Genomic DNA, 13,554 nt, shown 5'->3' with positions numbered 1-13,554 from the left:
ATCTGTATTACTGAAACCATTGTAAATATTTATGAAAAAATCTAATAAATAACCTGAAATATGTACAGAAATTGTATTTATTGTATTATGCTACTTTTAAATTTCTTGGCAGGAGCTGAGAATCAACTCTGTTTGCCAATTTCGAAGGCAAATCTACACAGCTAACCCCCAATTTAAAGTACAAATGATACACATGTGATATACGAGACAATTTACCGGAATGTTCTCACTCTCATGTGCACTCACATACACGGTCGTTCAAACAGCACAGATAAAGCAAATGTTCCAGATTATACATTTTCAATGCTCTTCTGGACAGATGTGGTTGACTGCTTTTGGCTGCGGCAATGAAACCGACTTCCTCAAAACTACATGTAGCCAAAAAAAAGGCCAAAGCAAATACGAGCGATTCAACCAGGAGATTCTATAAACCAAGAAAGCATTTCATCCCCTGAAACTCTCTTCTGATCCTTAAATCCTAATCTGTGTATTCTGGCATGCCAACGTGCACTTGTATGAGTGCCATTCATGTGCGAGTGCAGCTCAACGTGTGCAGTTACGTCCAGTTGAGGTAATTAACAGCTGTGTCTGCTCTGGAACACCTGCAATAACAATCCAGGCTGTAGCAGGTTAGCTAGCTGCTACTCTCTCTCACTTTCTTTTTATTGTAATCCGATCCAGCCTCTCCTCTCCTCTACGTAAAAACTCTCGGAGCCACCGAAGAGGCCAGACTCGGAGAGGCAAGCAGAGAGGGCGATCTCTTCTCAGACTGTACAGAAACCGTAACGAAAGGTGAAGGACAACTGAGTTGGGTGTGGCTGAAGGTTGACTTGAAAAGCAGAAAAATGCTCCACATGTAGGGATGTCACGGTACCAGAAATCTAGTGGTCGATACAAATACCAGTGAATTTCCACGATTCTCGATACCAAATTCGATACCACGGTAAAAACAAAACAACAATAAATCCCATGTAATTCAACACGTACTCTTATTAAAAACATTTGTACATTACAAAAAACAGGAGGCATGTAGCCCTTTAAGTAATAAATAAAAATAATTTACCAATTTTGTTCATTTTGGCATATCAGCGGCATGTTATCAATCGATAGTCAGACGACGGACACTACATACTGACCGTGAACGCATTTGGTCCATCAGCTCAGAGTGGTAGGAGTAGGAGCAGAGGATTTGTTGTCGAAGTGAAAAGCAAACGCACCTATTTGGCAATATTTCACATTTAATCCCAATGCTATAAGGGAACCATAACGTTAATGAGGTAATCGCCGCGAGGCGGATGGAGCCATCACAGCCGGTGTGCACGGAGCAGCGGCGCCAGGTGGGCCCCCGCAGTGGAACCCCGCAGCAAAAGCGCTACCGGAGAGGCCAGACACACCGCCACCCGACGGTAAAGATCAGAGTCAGCGTTCTGCACATATTGACCGTAATCTTTCTTGTAAAATGTCCGGTGTAATCGGTAACACCGGTGGGAAAATTTCCCTCACTGTCACATCACCACCAGTGACCATTACAGGCATCGTACCTTTGGTACTGTAGAAAAAGAGTACCCGAGTACTCGTGTAATCCCTATCCACATGTCTGGATCAAGTCTTTGTTTTTGAACTGTAATGTCACACACCTACTTGCAGAGTTGAAAATTATTATGACGCTATAAATAATAATGTTTTTACGAGTCATATATGAAATAATACAGCGCTACAGTACAGACCAAGTCTTCAAAAGCAGCCAAGCTGCTGAAAGTGTTATTTTCCCGCTTGGTCAATTGAGGTCATCGAGGAAGTCTGTATCCTTCAAGAATGTCATCAGGCCTCTGTACCACAAACATAACGGAAGTAACTTAATCACACTTACAAACACTACTACCAAGGTGGGTCACATAAGGCTGAATGTTACTGTAGCAGTATTTATACTGTAGCTATAAAGAAACCATCAGCGCTTTGATATTTTCTAAGTAACACAAGACACCTAATGGAGCTCCAAAGAGGATCAATTCTGGTAGCCAAACTGCAGGAGAACTGGTCAAAAATAAACAGAAAGAAAAAAAAAAAACATTCAACATGTCACTGGGGAAAGACTGGAAAATCATGACAACTCGTGCCAAAACACTAATCTGCTCCAACAAAGAACAACAGCTGTCACAAGTTGAAAGTGCCCAGCGGGGATGTGGCAGACTATACTGTATATACAGCAAACAGGGGTTAACAGCTACTACAAACTGACATGGGAGCTACAGTAACATGACTCACCTTTTGTTTGCATTAGTAATTTAGTTAAGCCAATGTTAAAGTCCTTTTCACGGAGTGTTGACAAGAGATTGTCACCTGTCACCTGTTTTGGCTGGCTTCCTAATCCCGCGAGCAATGCCAGAACCTGACAGGAATTGCGATGCGATGGAGTATCGTGTGTGTGTGTGAGAGAGAGTGTGTGTGTGTGGCTAGATAAAGCAGCGTGCTATTGTGAGCCAAACATCACGACAGAAGCTGAAAACACATGAACGTATGATTTCTCAAAAACACAGATGTTATTAATACTCACACACACTCCTGTTGTTGCAGGAAGTGTGAGTCTTTAATTAACGGATTAGCGTTGCATTGATAAGGGATGTCACCCAGAGGGCGAACTCACCTGATAAGGATCTATGCAAAACCCGTCTTCTTCTGAATCGTCACTGCAGCATCCTCCTCATCCGCCGGTTTGAAATGCAACGCTCTGATGTCAGCACATTTCCCTGCAGACGGCCTCACAGGGACGACTCTAAATGCCCTCTGCCCTCGCCCGAATCTATGGGTGGGAGAAAAAAACAAAGCACATATGAAACCCATTTCACAATCTGTCATCAGAAACAGAGTGCTGAGCAACAGGAAAAACACGAACAAGACAGAAATTGACTTCATCTGTTTCCCCCATCTCCTCTCACAGTCTGAGTGGCACTCGCTGTCACTTGCTATTTGGCGGACAAGCGTGAGGTTCAATCGCAGAATCAGATACGGCGCAGAATGAAAAGGTCTACGGCGGAGCAGACGTGCAAGAATTCAGAACAAAAGCTTTTCAGATCAGCCTGTTGAAAGATCAAACTGTCGAGGGAGATCACGCTGATCTGTTTGGCGAGACACAGAACCCCTTCTTCACGCAGATATGAGGAATTATGAACTTTAAGCAAGTGTCGCTAAAACATACTCCGGTAACCTTGAGGCAATATTGTATCAGCAAAATAACACGCCGAGTCACAGCTGGGCGCCGCGCTGAACTAACACAGCGAACGGTGTTGAGTCTCGGACTTTCCCTTTCAGCTGAAACAGGTGACTTGTTCTGGGTGGTCTCGCTGACCTGTCTTTTCTTAATAAACCACTAAATTAGGGCATAATTATGGGCTGACTTCCTGCCTGCTACCTGCTCGTCAGGCATGTACCTGAGAATGAGAGAGACTCTTGAAACATATGCATGAAAAATAAGTCAATGACCTTCAGATGCAGTAATAATATTTGCATAATATTCTTTTGTTTTCTGTCTTTTTCACATGCATGCGCACACGCAGCTGCCTTTTATTTGCCAGGATCCAGCCGCAGATGGCGATACAGTGTGAACTTTAACACACGGATTCTTGGCATTCTTCGCGGGTGTGAGTTACTCTCCAACTCAAACCGGTGCTCGGCCCTCTTCACTTTCCTGCCAGCAGGCCACTGTCACAGAAGGAGTCCTAGCGAGCCTCTCCCAACACATACAGGCTGCCATTGTCCTCTCTTTAGGTACAGTTTTTCACAGCCCTGCATGGGTTCGGCTCCCGACCGTACACCGAGCCTCCACGTTGGAGCTGTGTCAGCATATTCTGCCGTTTATGATGAGATCCTGTAGTGGCAAGTTTGCTGCTTAATGTAAAAGGAATGCTAATTAAACAATGCAGCACGCCTGCTCACTGTTGAAATCGAGGGGGCAAAATATACAATGAACTCATCAGAGACTAACAATGATTTCTTTGTGCTGCAATACACTCAATGCATGTGCTCAAAATGTCTTAATATTTCTATTTGACAACAGAAAAAAAATTTCCAAATCTGTTACATAAATGAGTGAAAATGGCTGTATCGATTAGTTGTTTGGTCTATAAAATGTCAGAAAATTGTGAAAAATGTGTCTCCCAAAGCCTAAGATGACGTCCTCAAATGTCTTGTTTTGTCCACAAATCAGAGATATTCAGTTTACTGTCATAGAGGAGTAAAGAAACCAGATAATATTCACATTTAAGAAGCTGGAATCAGAGAATTCTGACTTTTTTTCTTAAAGATTACTAATTATCGATTATCAAAATAGTAATTAATTTAATAGTTGACAACTAATCGATTAATTGTTGCAGCCCTAGCTGTATTCATTACTCTTAGAAGAAGAATAGAATAGGACATTGTCAGATAAGACATTTAGCAGACATTCACGAGCCCTGCGCTGCTACGGTAAGTTACTCAGGTGAAATCAAAGCTTCTGAGAGTTTCTAAAATTTACTACACTCTATCAGATGTTGATCTCATTCATTTCCGGCACTCCAGTCGGCAGACGGAGTCTGTGTCTAGCCAGATACTTCAGTGGAGAAAAGAGGATTCTATTATAGTCTGTGTGGTTTATTTTACATAGCCGTCCACATGCTCAGCAGAAAGTCAATTAGCTCGCCACTTTGGAGGCAAATCGCTGCCGAGACGGCATGACAATCAGAAAACACACTAACAAACACACACATGATCGGCTCTGCCAAATACCACCTCTACTGCATGAGAGTCAACGCTCAGTATCTATCTATCTTGATCGATAACAGCTTTTAGCTTTGGATTTCACTTTCTTCACAATATCGGCGGTTTGGGAACATCAAGTGAAACCGCTCCAAGTTACATTTGACAATTTGTATTGAACTTTTATCAATACGTCTCAGATTTAGAATCAAGACTTCGCAGACAAACATGTGCCATGTCATTCAATTTGTTATCAAGTTGAAAGACAACAGATATGGAGCGGCCGAGAGCTCGACTCACCATCCAAACATAGGACATCAGAAAGCATCCTGTCACTGTACCCAGCCACAGCTCCAGCGCTTGTCTTTCTCTGGAAGAAAAAAAAAAAAAAAAAAAGGTTATTAGAAGGAGCTCATATTATGCCTGCCGTCTATAACTGAAAGGACAGACTAGATTTCAAGCTCAGGTCACTTCCCCACTTTGACTTTCAACCAGTCATGCAAAGTACCCCTTATCCTCTTCTGTTCTTCGATCTTCAATCATCCCCCACTCATCCTGTACCTCTTTCTCCTTCTTTTTCCCCTCTCTCTCTCTCTCTCTAATAACAGGATGTCGGCTTTCTCTCACATGGTTACTGACCTTCCAGGCAAAGAGCAGAGCAGCTCGCAGCTTTAAGCAATTCCTGTTGCCTGCATTTGACTCTCATCAGCGACTCTACAGATGAAACAGTGAGCGGGGGGCATCTGTACTTTGGTCGCTGCTGAAATAATTGTCAGCGGAGCCTACAGGTAAGAAGAAGATTATCCCTAAGTGGAACAAGATCAGCTGCATTACGCCTGAACTTCCTAGCTGATGGGAGCCAGAGGAGGAGGTAGAGCCATAATACTCTCTGATTAGTTTATCTCAAAGTTGAAATTCAAAACTTGAGTTAAATTAAAGAACTTTGGCTACAAAGTGATCGCTCAGACTGTGTATCCTCCAGAGAGGGACAAGGCTGTCTGGAACAAATGGCAAGCACAGGCCTGCATCACAGGCAGCATCTCTGTGTTGACAGTGTTGTTGTTACAAAGACTGTCTCTCTCCTTTGGTATGTATGGGTGTGCACGGGAGATACAGCATAGTGTTAGTGTGTGGGAACGAACAGCCAACCACTGGCAGAAATCAGTGAGTGAATGACAGATGGGAAAGCCATACGGTACCTGTGGAAAGCCTTGAGATGCTTCTCTATCTGTGTGTGTGTGTAGAGGAGAAGGAACTAAAGGAAACGTCCTGGCAGCTGGAAAAGACATCGAACAAAGTCTGCCTGGGACTGAATCTCTGACAGTTTGTCTCTTGATATACTGGAGCTCCACCATTTGAACTGTCTGACAGTCACCGTGCTCACGTTACACGACACAGACTGCTTAAAGCCGGAGTGTGAGGTGATAAACTCAAAACTTCGGTGTTACTTTTCATCCGCTTTCAGACGGAGATTTCCTGCAAACCTGAGCGCTCCCCAATATCTAACATCTTCCAAACCTTCTGACAAAAACACATACTTTGGTCATTACCTGTCCAGTCCTCAAATACTGCTCCCATTGAGCTTGTTAATATGTGCCACATCTCTCTGCTCTGATTGGCCAGACTCATTTCCTGTAATTATAAGGGAGGAAACTGGGGTGAAGGGTTGCAGCTTGCTAAGTTTAGCCCCTGTGGACAAATCCAGAGTCAGGCCTGTATCTACCTAGATCATGACTGTTTGTTCGTGTGTTTATGTGCATCAGAGAGTGAATGACTGAGTGTTTGTGTGTATCTGTGTGTAGGCGCTTGTGTGCACAGGTATGCTCACGTGGGAAGCCGTTTCTAAGAGGAGCTGGTGTAAAAGATGTTTTCATTTCCAACACATTTGTGATGCGATTTGTGATGTATTAAAAATACATTGTTCCGATTTCTTGTTTAAGGGCCGGGTATCAAATGTACTTAAAAATCCTATAATCCAATAAATAATGTAAACACTTCTAATGCCATCTTATTCTTCTCTTATGTCAGTTGGGCAGTTTCATGATTTTTCTGCAGCCATATTTCCATCAAGCTTATTATATTTTGGAAGCGTGTGATGTCTCACCATCCTTCACTTTTCCATTTGTGGTGGTTTCAATCAGCCACGGATAGCAGTCCATTAAGAAGCCCGCAAGCGTGCACATAGAAAGTGCTGTTCAGTTTGAGATCTTAATTTTTCTGGAATACCATTAGCCAATATTATACTACATACAGAGCTCTGTGAGGACACCGTCGCTGGCCTGCCTTCATGCTGTTACCGTAACTGGGCCTAACAAGACCAATGTTGGTACATTTCACTCTCACTCACTCACTCACTCTCACACACACACACACACTGTGCCGGAGAGTCCAACAAGCTGAAACACTTGTGGTAGACCACAAAGCGCTGCCTTGCCATGCACCCTCACATGACATGCCATCCCCATCGTGTAAGCCTAATAACGGGCGTTACTCCTGCCAGGGGCAGAGCCGGTTCAAGGACTGGGTGGTGGTTTGATCGCTCACTCTCTGTGTATTTAATATTACCTCAAAACACTCACTCAGCTCTGCTTCAATGAGCTTCTCTGTCCTGTAGAGAGTCAGAGGGTAGTGGTGCACTCAAGGACAACACCACAGACCTGAATAAGGTGCAGCCGGTTGAGTGTGGCTTCCCTCTGCGCTCTGAGATGCTGATGTAAACATCAGGAGCTCAGTGATGTCACAGACATCAGCTCAGGTTCACACACGCTCAGTGATCAACTGCAGAGCACAGAGAGGTTTTGTGCCATGCATTCAACAGTCAAATATTGCCATTGACGCCATGCCACTATACACCGACTGGCGATGGAGTCTTTAGCTCGCTGCCAGACATTAACACACATTGTGGGTTTTTCCCGCCCTGTATTTAAAGAGGACCTATTATGCTTTTTCCCCTTTCCTTTAGTGTGTTATGTAGTTTTTTTGTGCACGTAAAAGGTCTGCAAAGTTACAAAGCCCAAAGTCCATGGCAAAGGGAGTTACTGAACAGAAACACTGCACCTGAACAGCCTGAAACGCCATGCTTGAAGTCCTGCCTTTTCTTCCGTAACATTGTGATGTCATCAAGTAAGACACTTTGCCTAGCAGCTAGTTCGGCACGCTCTCAAACGAAGCTAGTGCGAGCAGAGCTGGAGCGCAGTTTCCGAAGAGTTTTGGTGAGTTTAGGTGCCGCAGCACAGCCGGTATGAGAAAGATAAAGCGTTTTTTGAACATTAAAGCATGTAAACATGTTCTAGTAGAAAACCTTTAATACAAATATGCACCTGAAAATAAGCATAATAGATCCCCTTTAACTACCTCTACACCGTTAACCTAAATCCTAATTGAAAAGTGAGCACAAGAATCATCAAATCACATCATTAAAGCTGAGAATTAAAGTTCCATCTTGACCTTGGAAGCAGAAGTTGAGAAAACAATCTCACTTCAAGCTCCATTCATTAGCTTTCGATCATGTCAAATGATCTTCAACAGCAGATGGAGTGGGCCCTGTTTTGGAATGATAAGTCAACTTTTAAAGGTAACATGGAAAATGGAAATTTGAACATGACATCATGACAACTAGGCAAACTGCATGTGGTGATGAAGATGATGTGATATGGTGGAAAGCTCCAGATCGGCTACTAAATGGACCTTGAGATTGGTTTATCAACCAAATGTTTCAGTCAAAACAAGGCACCCAAAAACTCTGATGTTTTGATTTTACCTGGACGCACCTTCATGACTTTAATATGTTGTCAGCTCAATAAAGTGGTGATGTCTAATTATCTTCTGATATGTTTAAATACATTTTCTTTTTTTCTGTACTGTTTTTTGTATGTATTTCATTGTTTTTATTGGATTGTTTTCCACTGTTTGGTTAGGTTTTTCCTGCACATTTTGTTTACTTCTTGTTGTTGTTTAACTTTTGTTGTATTTTAAAAATTATGTTAGTTTAGATCTTTCTTCCTTTTTTGTTATTGTTTTTTTCTCTCCGGGTGTTGGGGGGGGGGGGGGGGGGGGGAGAGATCCTTTGTATATAAGCCTGTGAGCTTCTTGACCTCTCCTGACACTTTTCCTTTCACTTTTTTTTTTCATTGACTGGATTTCGTGCAGTTTTATATATGTGCAAATAAATATAAAAAATAAATAAATAAAAAAGTCATGACAAACTGCATGTGGTGATGAAGATGATGTGATATGGTGGGAAAGCTCCAGATCAGCTACTAAATGGACCTTGAGATTGGTTTGGTTTATCAACCATATTACAAATGTTTCAGTCAAAACAAGGCACCAAAAACTCTGATGTTTTCATTTTACCTGGACACACCTTCATGACTTTAATATATTTTCAGCTCAATAAACTCAACTGCATGTTATCTTAACGCAATTTACAAGCTATACTCTCCCTAGTGGTACCTATTACTGATAAGCATCATCATCATCCTCATCATCACAGACTCCACCAATAATACTCCCGCTTATCACCCGCAGCTGCAGCCAGTATCAAACTCAGCACATGCAGTAATAATAAGCACTTCAGTTGAATTGTAATGAACAGCAGCACCGAAAATGACGAACCCCCCTCTGGTGTCAGCCAGGAAATAGTTTGTTAATCACAACCGCAGGACTGTCTGCAGCTGCAGCTCCAAACACAGACTACTGTTGTTTCCTTTAAAGGTTGAAGTGTCCTTACCGTCTCCCTTTCGCTTCAAAAACGCAGCTCGACGTGCTCCCGGTCCGTCTGAACTTTACCTCTACCGGGCTCTGTTTTAATTGAATGTGTTGCCTCTTAGTCTCGCAGCAGACTTTTCCAAGTGAACCACGCGTTTATTCGAGGCTGGTTAAAATCTCGCATCATCCCGCGCGCACAGCGCCCACCCTCGACGTCATGGAGAAGTGCGCGTCATTACGCGCGGCTCAGGTAGACGTTTTCCTCCAATAACACCTCGCATAATGACTCAATTCACTCAATATTGTGTTTCCTGCTGTCTGTCATTCCTAAATAATGTGACTGTTTATAAAGCAGAGTTGTTCACATGATACAAGAAAGAATGCACCAAGTGTGTGTGTGTGTGTGTGTGTGCCTGTTTCTCCTGTCCCTATGGAGATGTGTACTTTTCCCTCTTGACTGCAGGTGAAGCTCATGCTGGTGCCTGTCTGCCTGCCTCTTAGCCCACTCTGAATAATTACTGTCACAACTTTAGATTTATAATACACATACCAAGAGAGATGCATCAGTTTGATTAGCTGCAGTGCTTCCCATGCACTTACAAAACATAAAAAAGTGCATGTGCACAAAGCATTAAACAAAGTATTTGCAGGAGGAAGAGTTGCTATTTAGTGTGAGCCACAAATAACAGGTTCAGAATAGTGGTCAAAAAGCTTTATGACATACTCAAGAGCTTTGATTATGGTATTGAATGTTGAATGTCTTTTATTTGAAATGACAATAAGGAGAGAGGTGCTTATTTTATGCACAGTGTCCAATGAAAGTGCATACATATATACATGTTTAGGGCTGCAACTAACATTTTCATTCTTGATTAATCGATAAGTTGTTTGGTTTATAAATTGTCATAAAATGTGATGATGACGTCCTCAAATGTCTTGTGTTGTCCACAACTCAAAGATATTCAGTTTACTGTCATAGAGGAGGAAAGAAACCAGAAAATATTCACATTCAAGACGCTGGAATCAGAGGATTTTGACTTATTTTTCTTAAAAAATCACTCAAACCGATTATCAAAATAGTTGGCAATTAATTTGACAACTACTCGATTATTCACTTAATCGTTGCAGCTCTAAACATGATGCCGTTTTTGATAAAGGATAAATGAAATATATAAGCATTGTTTTGTGTTAATTGAACAAATTCCATCAAATGTAACAAAAACATTACCAGTGAGAACAAATTCAACATGACAAAGTCCTGGTGGGTAGAAACAGTCCCTCTATGTTTAAGAAAAACAATGAAAAAGAATTCAAATTTGATGCATTTTAATACCAGGAGCTGGTTGAATGAAATACAGATGCATGTAGGAGTTCACTGGAAGCATGCTGCCCCTGAACTATACTGTATGTATAACAAAATATAAACAACAAAATCTATTATGGAGTCCTCTCCATCATGACCAGACTTTATCCTTATATGTAATTTGTATGCATTAACAATGAAGCTTGATCTGCACAGTGTCTAATGTACACACTGCTGTACTTTTTTTGTACTTTCTTTTGCTGGGAACGGTTATATATCATATTACTTTAAAACAAATAAAAAATAACAATATAATATTAAAAGTTCCCATTTTTTATTCTGAAGGCCAGAAGTCTTTTTGTTGCCAGAACGTAAGTTGACTGAGCAATCCTTGCTTACAAATAAATAATTGTCCCCCTTAATGTTAAATAATCATAGTTTCTAAACCTTTCACTCGCTTTACTAATAGCATATCTTTCCACATCAATATTTCTTTCTAATATGTGACCCCCGAGGGGCTCAGTAGGTCATTGCAGTAAACTATCCTATTATGTGTGAAACATAAAATGCCCATCAAGAGCTCAAATAAAAAAAGCTCAGCACAAACACGTGTAAATCCACTTTGAACTGGCAGGGGGGCTAACAGTGTATTGAAATGTACTCTTGCATATAAAACTGATATCACATAACAATATTCGAGCAAAAATAAAGCTTATAGTGGAACCTCTGACCCAATGTTAGTTCTGAAAATAATTCTGAAAATATTTAACATCTGACTGTACACTGACACCGTTGCCCTTTCCCATTCATATTCATGGGGGCAGGTCAGACGTTGACAGTGTGGGCATGTTTCTTGCACAAAGGCTTGTCTTTTTTGGAGAAGAACGCCTGACCTTCCAGACTAGCAGAGCAGACCTGTGGGGAGACACAACGTTAATACAGAGCAGTGTTGTTATTCCCATAAATATTCTCAACATGTTCTTATTTATTTGTTTTTAGATCCAACCCTTGTTGTTACTGTGAGAGAAACCTGCACCTACCGCGCACACAAAGCAGGTGTCATGCCAGGTGAATCCTAGAGCGTCCAGGAACTTGTCCCCGGCCTCGATGGGGAAGTCACAGCCGTGGCAACTGGACCCGAACAGGTTGTAGTAGTCTGAGTGAAACGGCACGTTGACAAAATGTTATTCTGTTTGCACACATGGTTTGCTTTACGATGTTTAATTTACTGTTTTGTGTACTCAACCTTTTTCACAGTACGGCTGCCCATCCTCCATGTGAAATGTGCTGCCCCTGATTGGCTGTTGGCAGGCGACGCAGACGAAGCAAGACACGTGCCAGGTCTGTTTCAGGGCATTCATGACTTCCTGCAGAGATAATAGAAGAAATAAATGAGGAACAGCTTGTTTTTGAAGTTGTAAAACTCCAGGATTTGATTTCTTTGAATGCCTTTAAATCCATTTTGAAAGACCTAGAGACAGAATCATTGGGGTGTCGGTGCTTAAACTGATATTTTGGATGAAACTTTTTTTCTTGGGATGTTATATATTGTTTATAGAATATGTACATATACAGTATATTGTATACGTACATATTGTCTGTTCTTCTGTTTTGCGTCTGTTTACAATCATGTGTTTGTTCTTTTAACTTGTGCTGCTACCTTTCTTGACCAGGACTCCCTTGAAAAGGAGATTTTTAATCTCAACGGGATCTATCCTGTTTAAATTAAGTTTAAATATATATATATTTTTTTAAAGTTAATATTATAGTACTGTATATAGTCCTCATATGATCCATCAAATAACTTAAGGACATTAAACATTGTTTTTGTAAATGAAACAAAGACTCCAAAGTTTTGACTTTGAAGATAGGTGAAGACATATTTGTACATTTTTTCTTATATTTTTTATTTGTATTATTTATTTATTTTACTCTACATATACTGTGTTATATATTGTAGCACTATGTACATCATTTACATTTTACATATTCCTTTATTACTATTTTTCCTATATTTCTTTATGCTTATATAAAAGAGCAACTGTGATGCCCAGGGCTCAATAAAGTATTTATGGTTCTGAATATATTGTTCTCTCATAATTATCCTTTAGATGACAACAGATAATGTACATACATTGGTTGTTTTAATGGTTAAATTCAAGTGTTATCATTCAGTTTAATCACTTTCACCACAATGGATTAAGCTGCCGGTCTCGGCTTTATTTCTCCTTAAGTGATAAAGAACAGTGCCTGATGTTTATAGTGTTAGTAAAGACAGAGTTCTCATTACAAGCAGACTAAAGCAGAGAACAATCTGCCCTTCAGTTTAGTAACTCACCCCCAGAATCTTCTGCTGGCAGCGGCCGCAGGTGGGAGCCAAGTACTGCTCGTAGCAACGTTCGCAGTACACCTGGCCCTTCTCCTCCACAAAACAACCGTCTGCCAGGGAGGAGTGGCAGCGAGAACAGTTGAATTCCTCGGGGTGCCATGACATGCCCATGGCCACGAGGAACGGGCCCCTGGTGAGGATAAGCAAGGGACAGAGGATTCAAAGAAAAGTATTCAAACATTGAAAAAAACATCCACCAAACTGAAGCTTTTAAGTTTTTCATGTGAATTTTGAGATTTTTTGCCATTTTGCTTCCATAACTTTCAGACTAGTGGAAAGAAAACATCAAAGGTGTTTATTTTCTTTCACTTTGTCTATGTGTGTCTGTAGATTTCTCCTAAATTCACCAAAAGTTAGCATTGGATAATGGTTAATTTGCATATTTAAACATACAATTTTAGAAAACATGTAACTGTCTTAA

The 13,554-nt window shown here is 41.1% G+C and overlaps 2 protein-coding genes across 7 annotated transcripts in view; both read right to left on the bottom strand.

The window, feature by feature from the left end:
• The window catches only part of bmpr1bb (bone morphogenetic protein receptor, type IBb), a 61,200-nt gene extending 51,600 nt beyond the window's left edge, over positions 1-9,600 (bottom strand). The window contains exons 1-3 of the mRNA XM_074618105.1: positions 9,464-9,600; positions 5,035-5,104; positions 2,645-2,800 (exon numbers count right to left, since the gene is read on the bottom strand). The gene's annotated coding sequence lies outside the window, so the exon portion shown is untranslated. The remainder of the gene's footprint in view (positions 1-2,644; positions 2,801-5,034; positions 5,105-9,463) is intronic.
• Positions 9,601-10,173: 573 nt separating this feature from the next.
• The window catches only part of pdlim5b (PDZ and LIM domain 5b), a 47,578-nt gene continuing 44,197 nt past the window's right edge, over positions 10,174-13,554 (bottom strand). For all 6 annotated transcript variants that reach the window (XM_074618099.1, XM_074618103.1, XM_074618104.1 and 3 more), the window contains 4 exons: positions 13,083-13,263; positions 11,991-12,111; positions 11,785-11,900; positions 10,174-11,659 (listed from right to left, as the gene is read on the bottom strand). In XM_074618099.1, the coding sequence (XP_074474200.1) occupies positions 11,570-11,659; positions 11,785-11,900; positions 11,991-12,111; positions 13,083-13,263 (508 nt within the window). In that variant the 3' untranslated portion in view covers positions 10,174-11,569. The remainder of the gene's footprint in view (positions 11,660-11,784; positions 11,901-11,990; positions 12,112-13,082; positions 13,264-13,554) is intronic.

This window comes from Sebastes fasciatus, chromosome 19, assembly GCF_043250625.1.
Source record: "Sebastes fasciatus isolate fSebFas1 chromosome 19, fSebFas1.pri, whole genome shotgun sequence".
In the NCBI taxonomy this organism is placed as follows: Eukaryota; Metazoa; Chordata; class Actinopteri; order Perciformes; family Sebastidae; genus Sebastes; species Sebastes fasciatus.
This window is presented reverse-complemented; position numbering and strand designations above follow the sequence as displayed.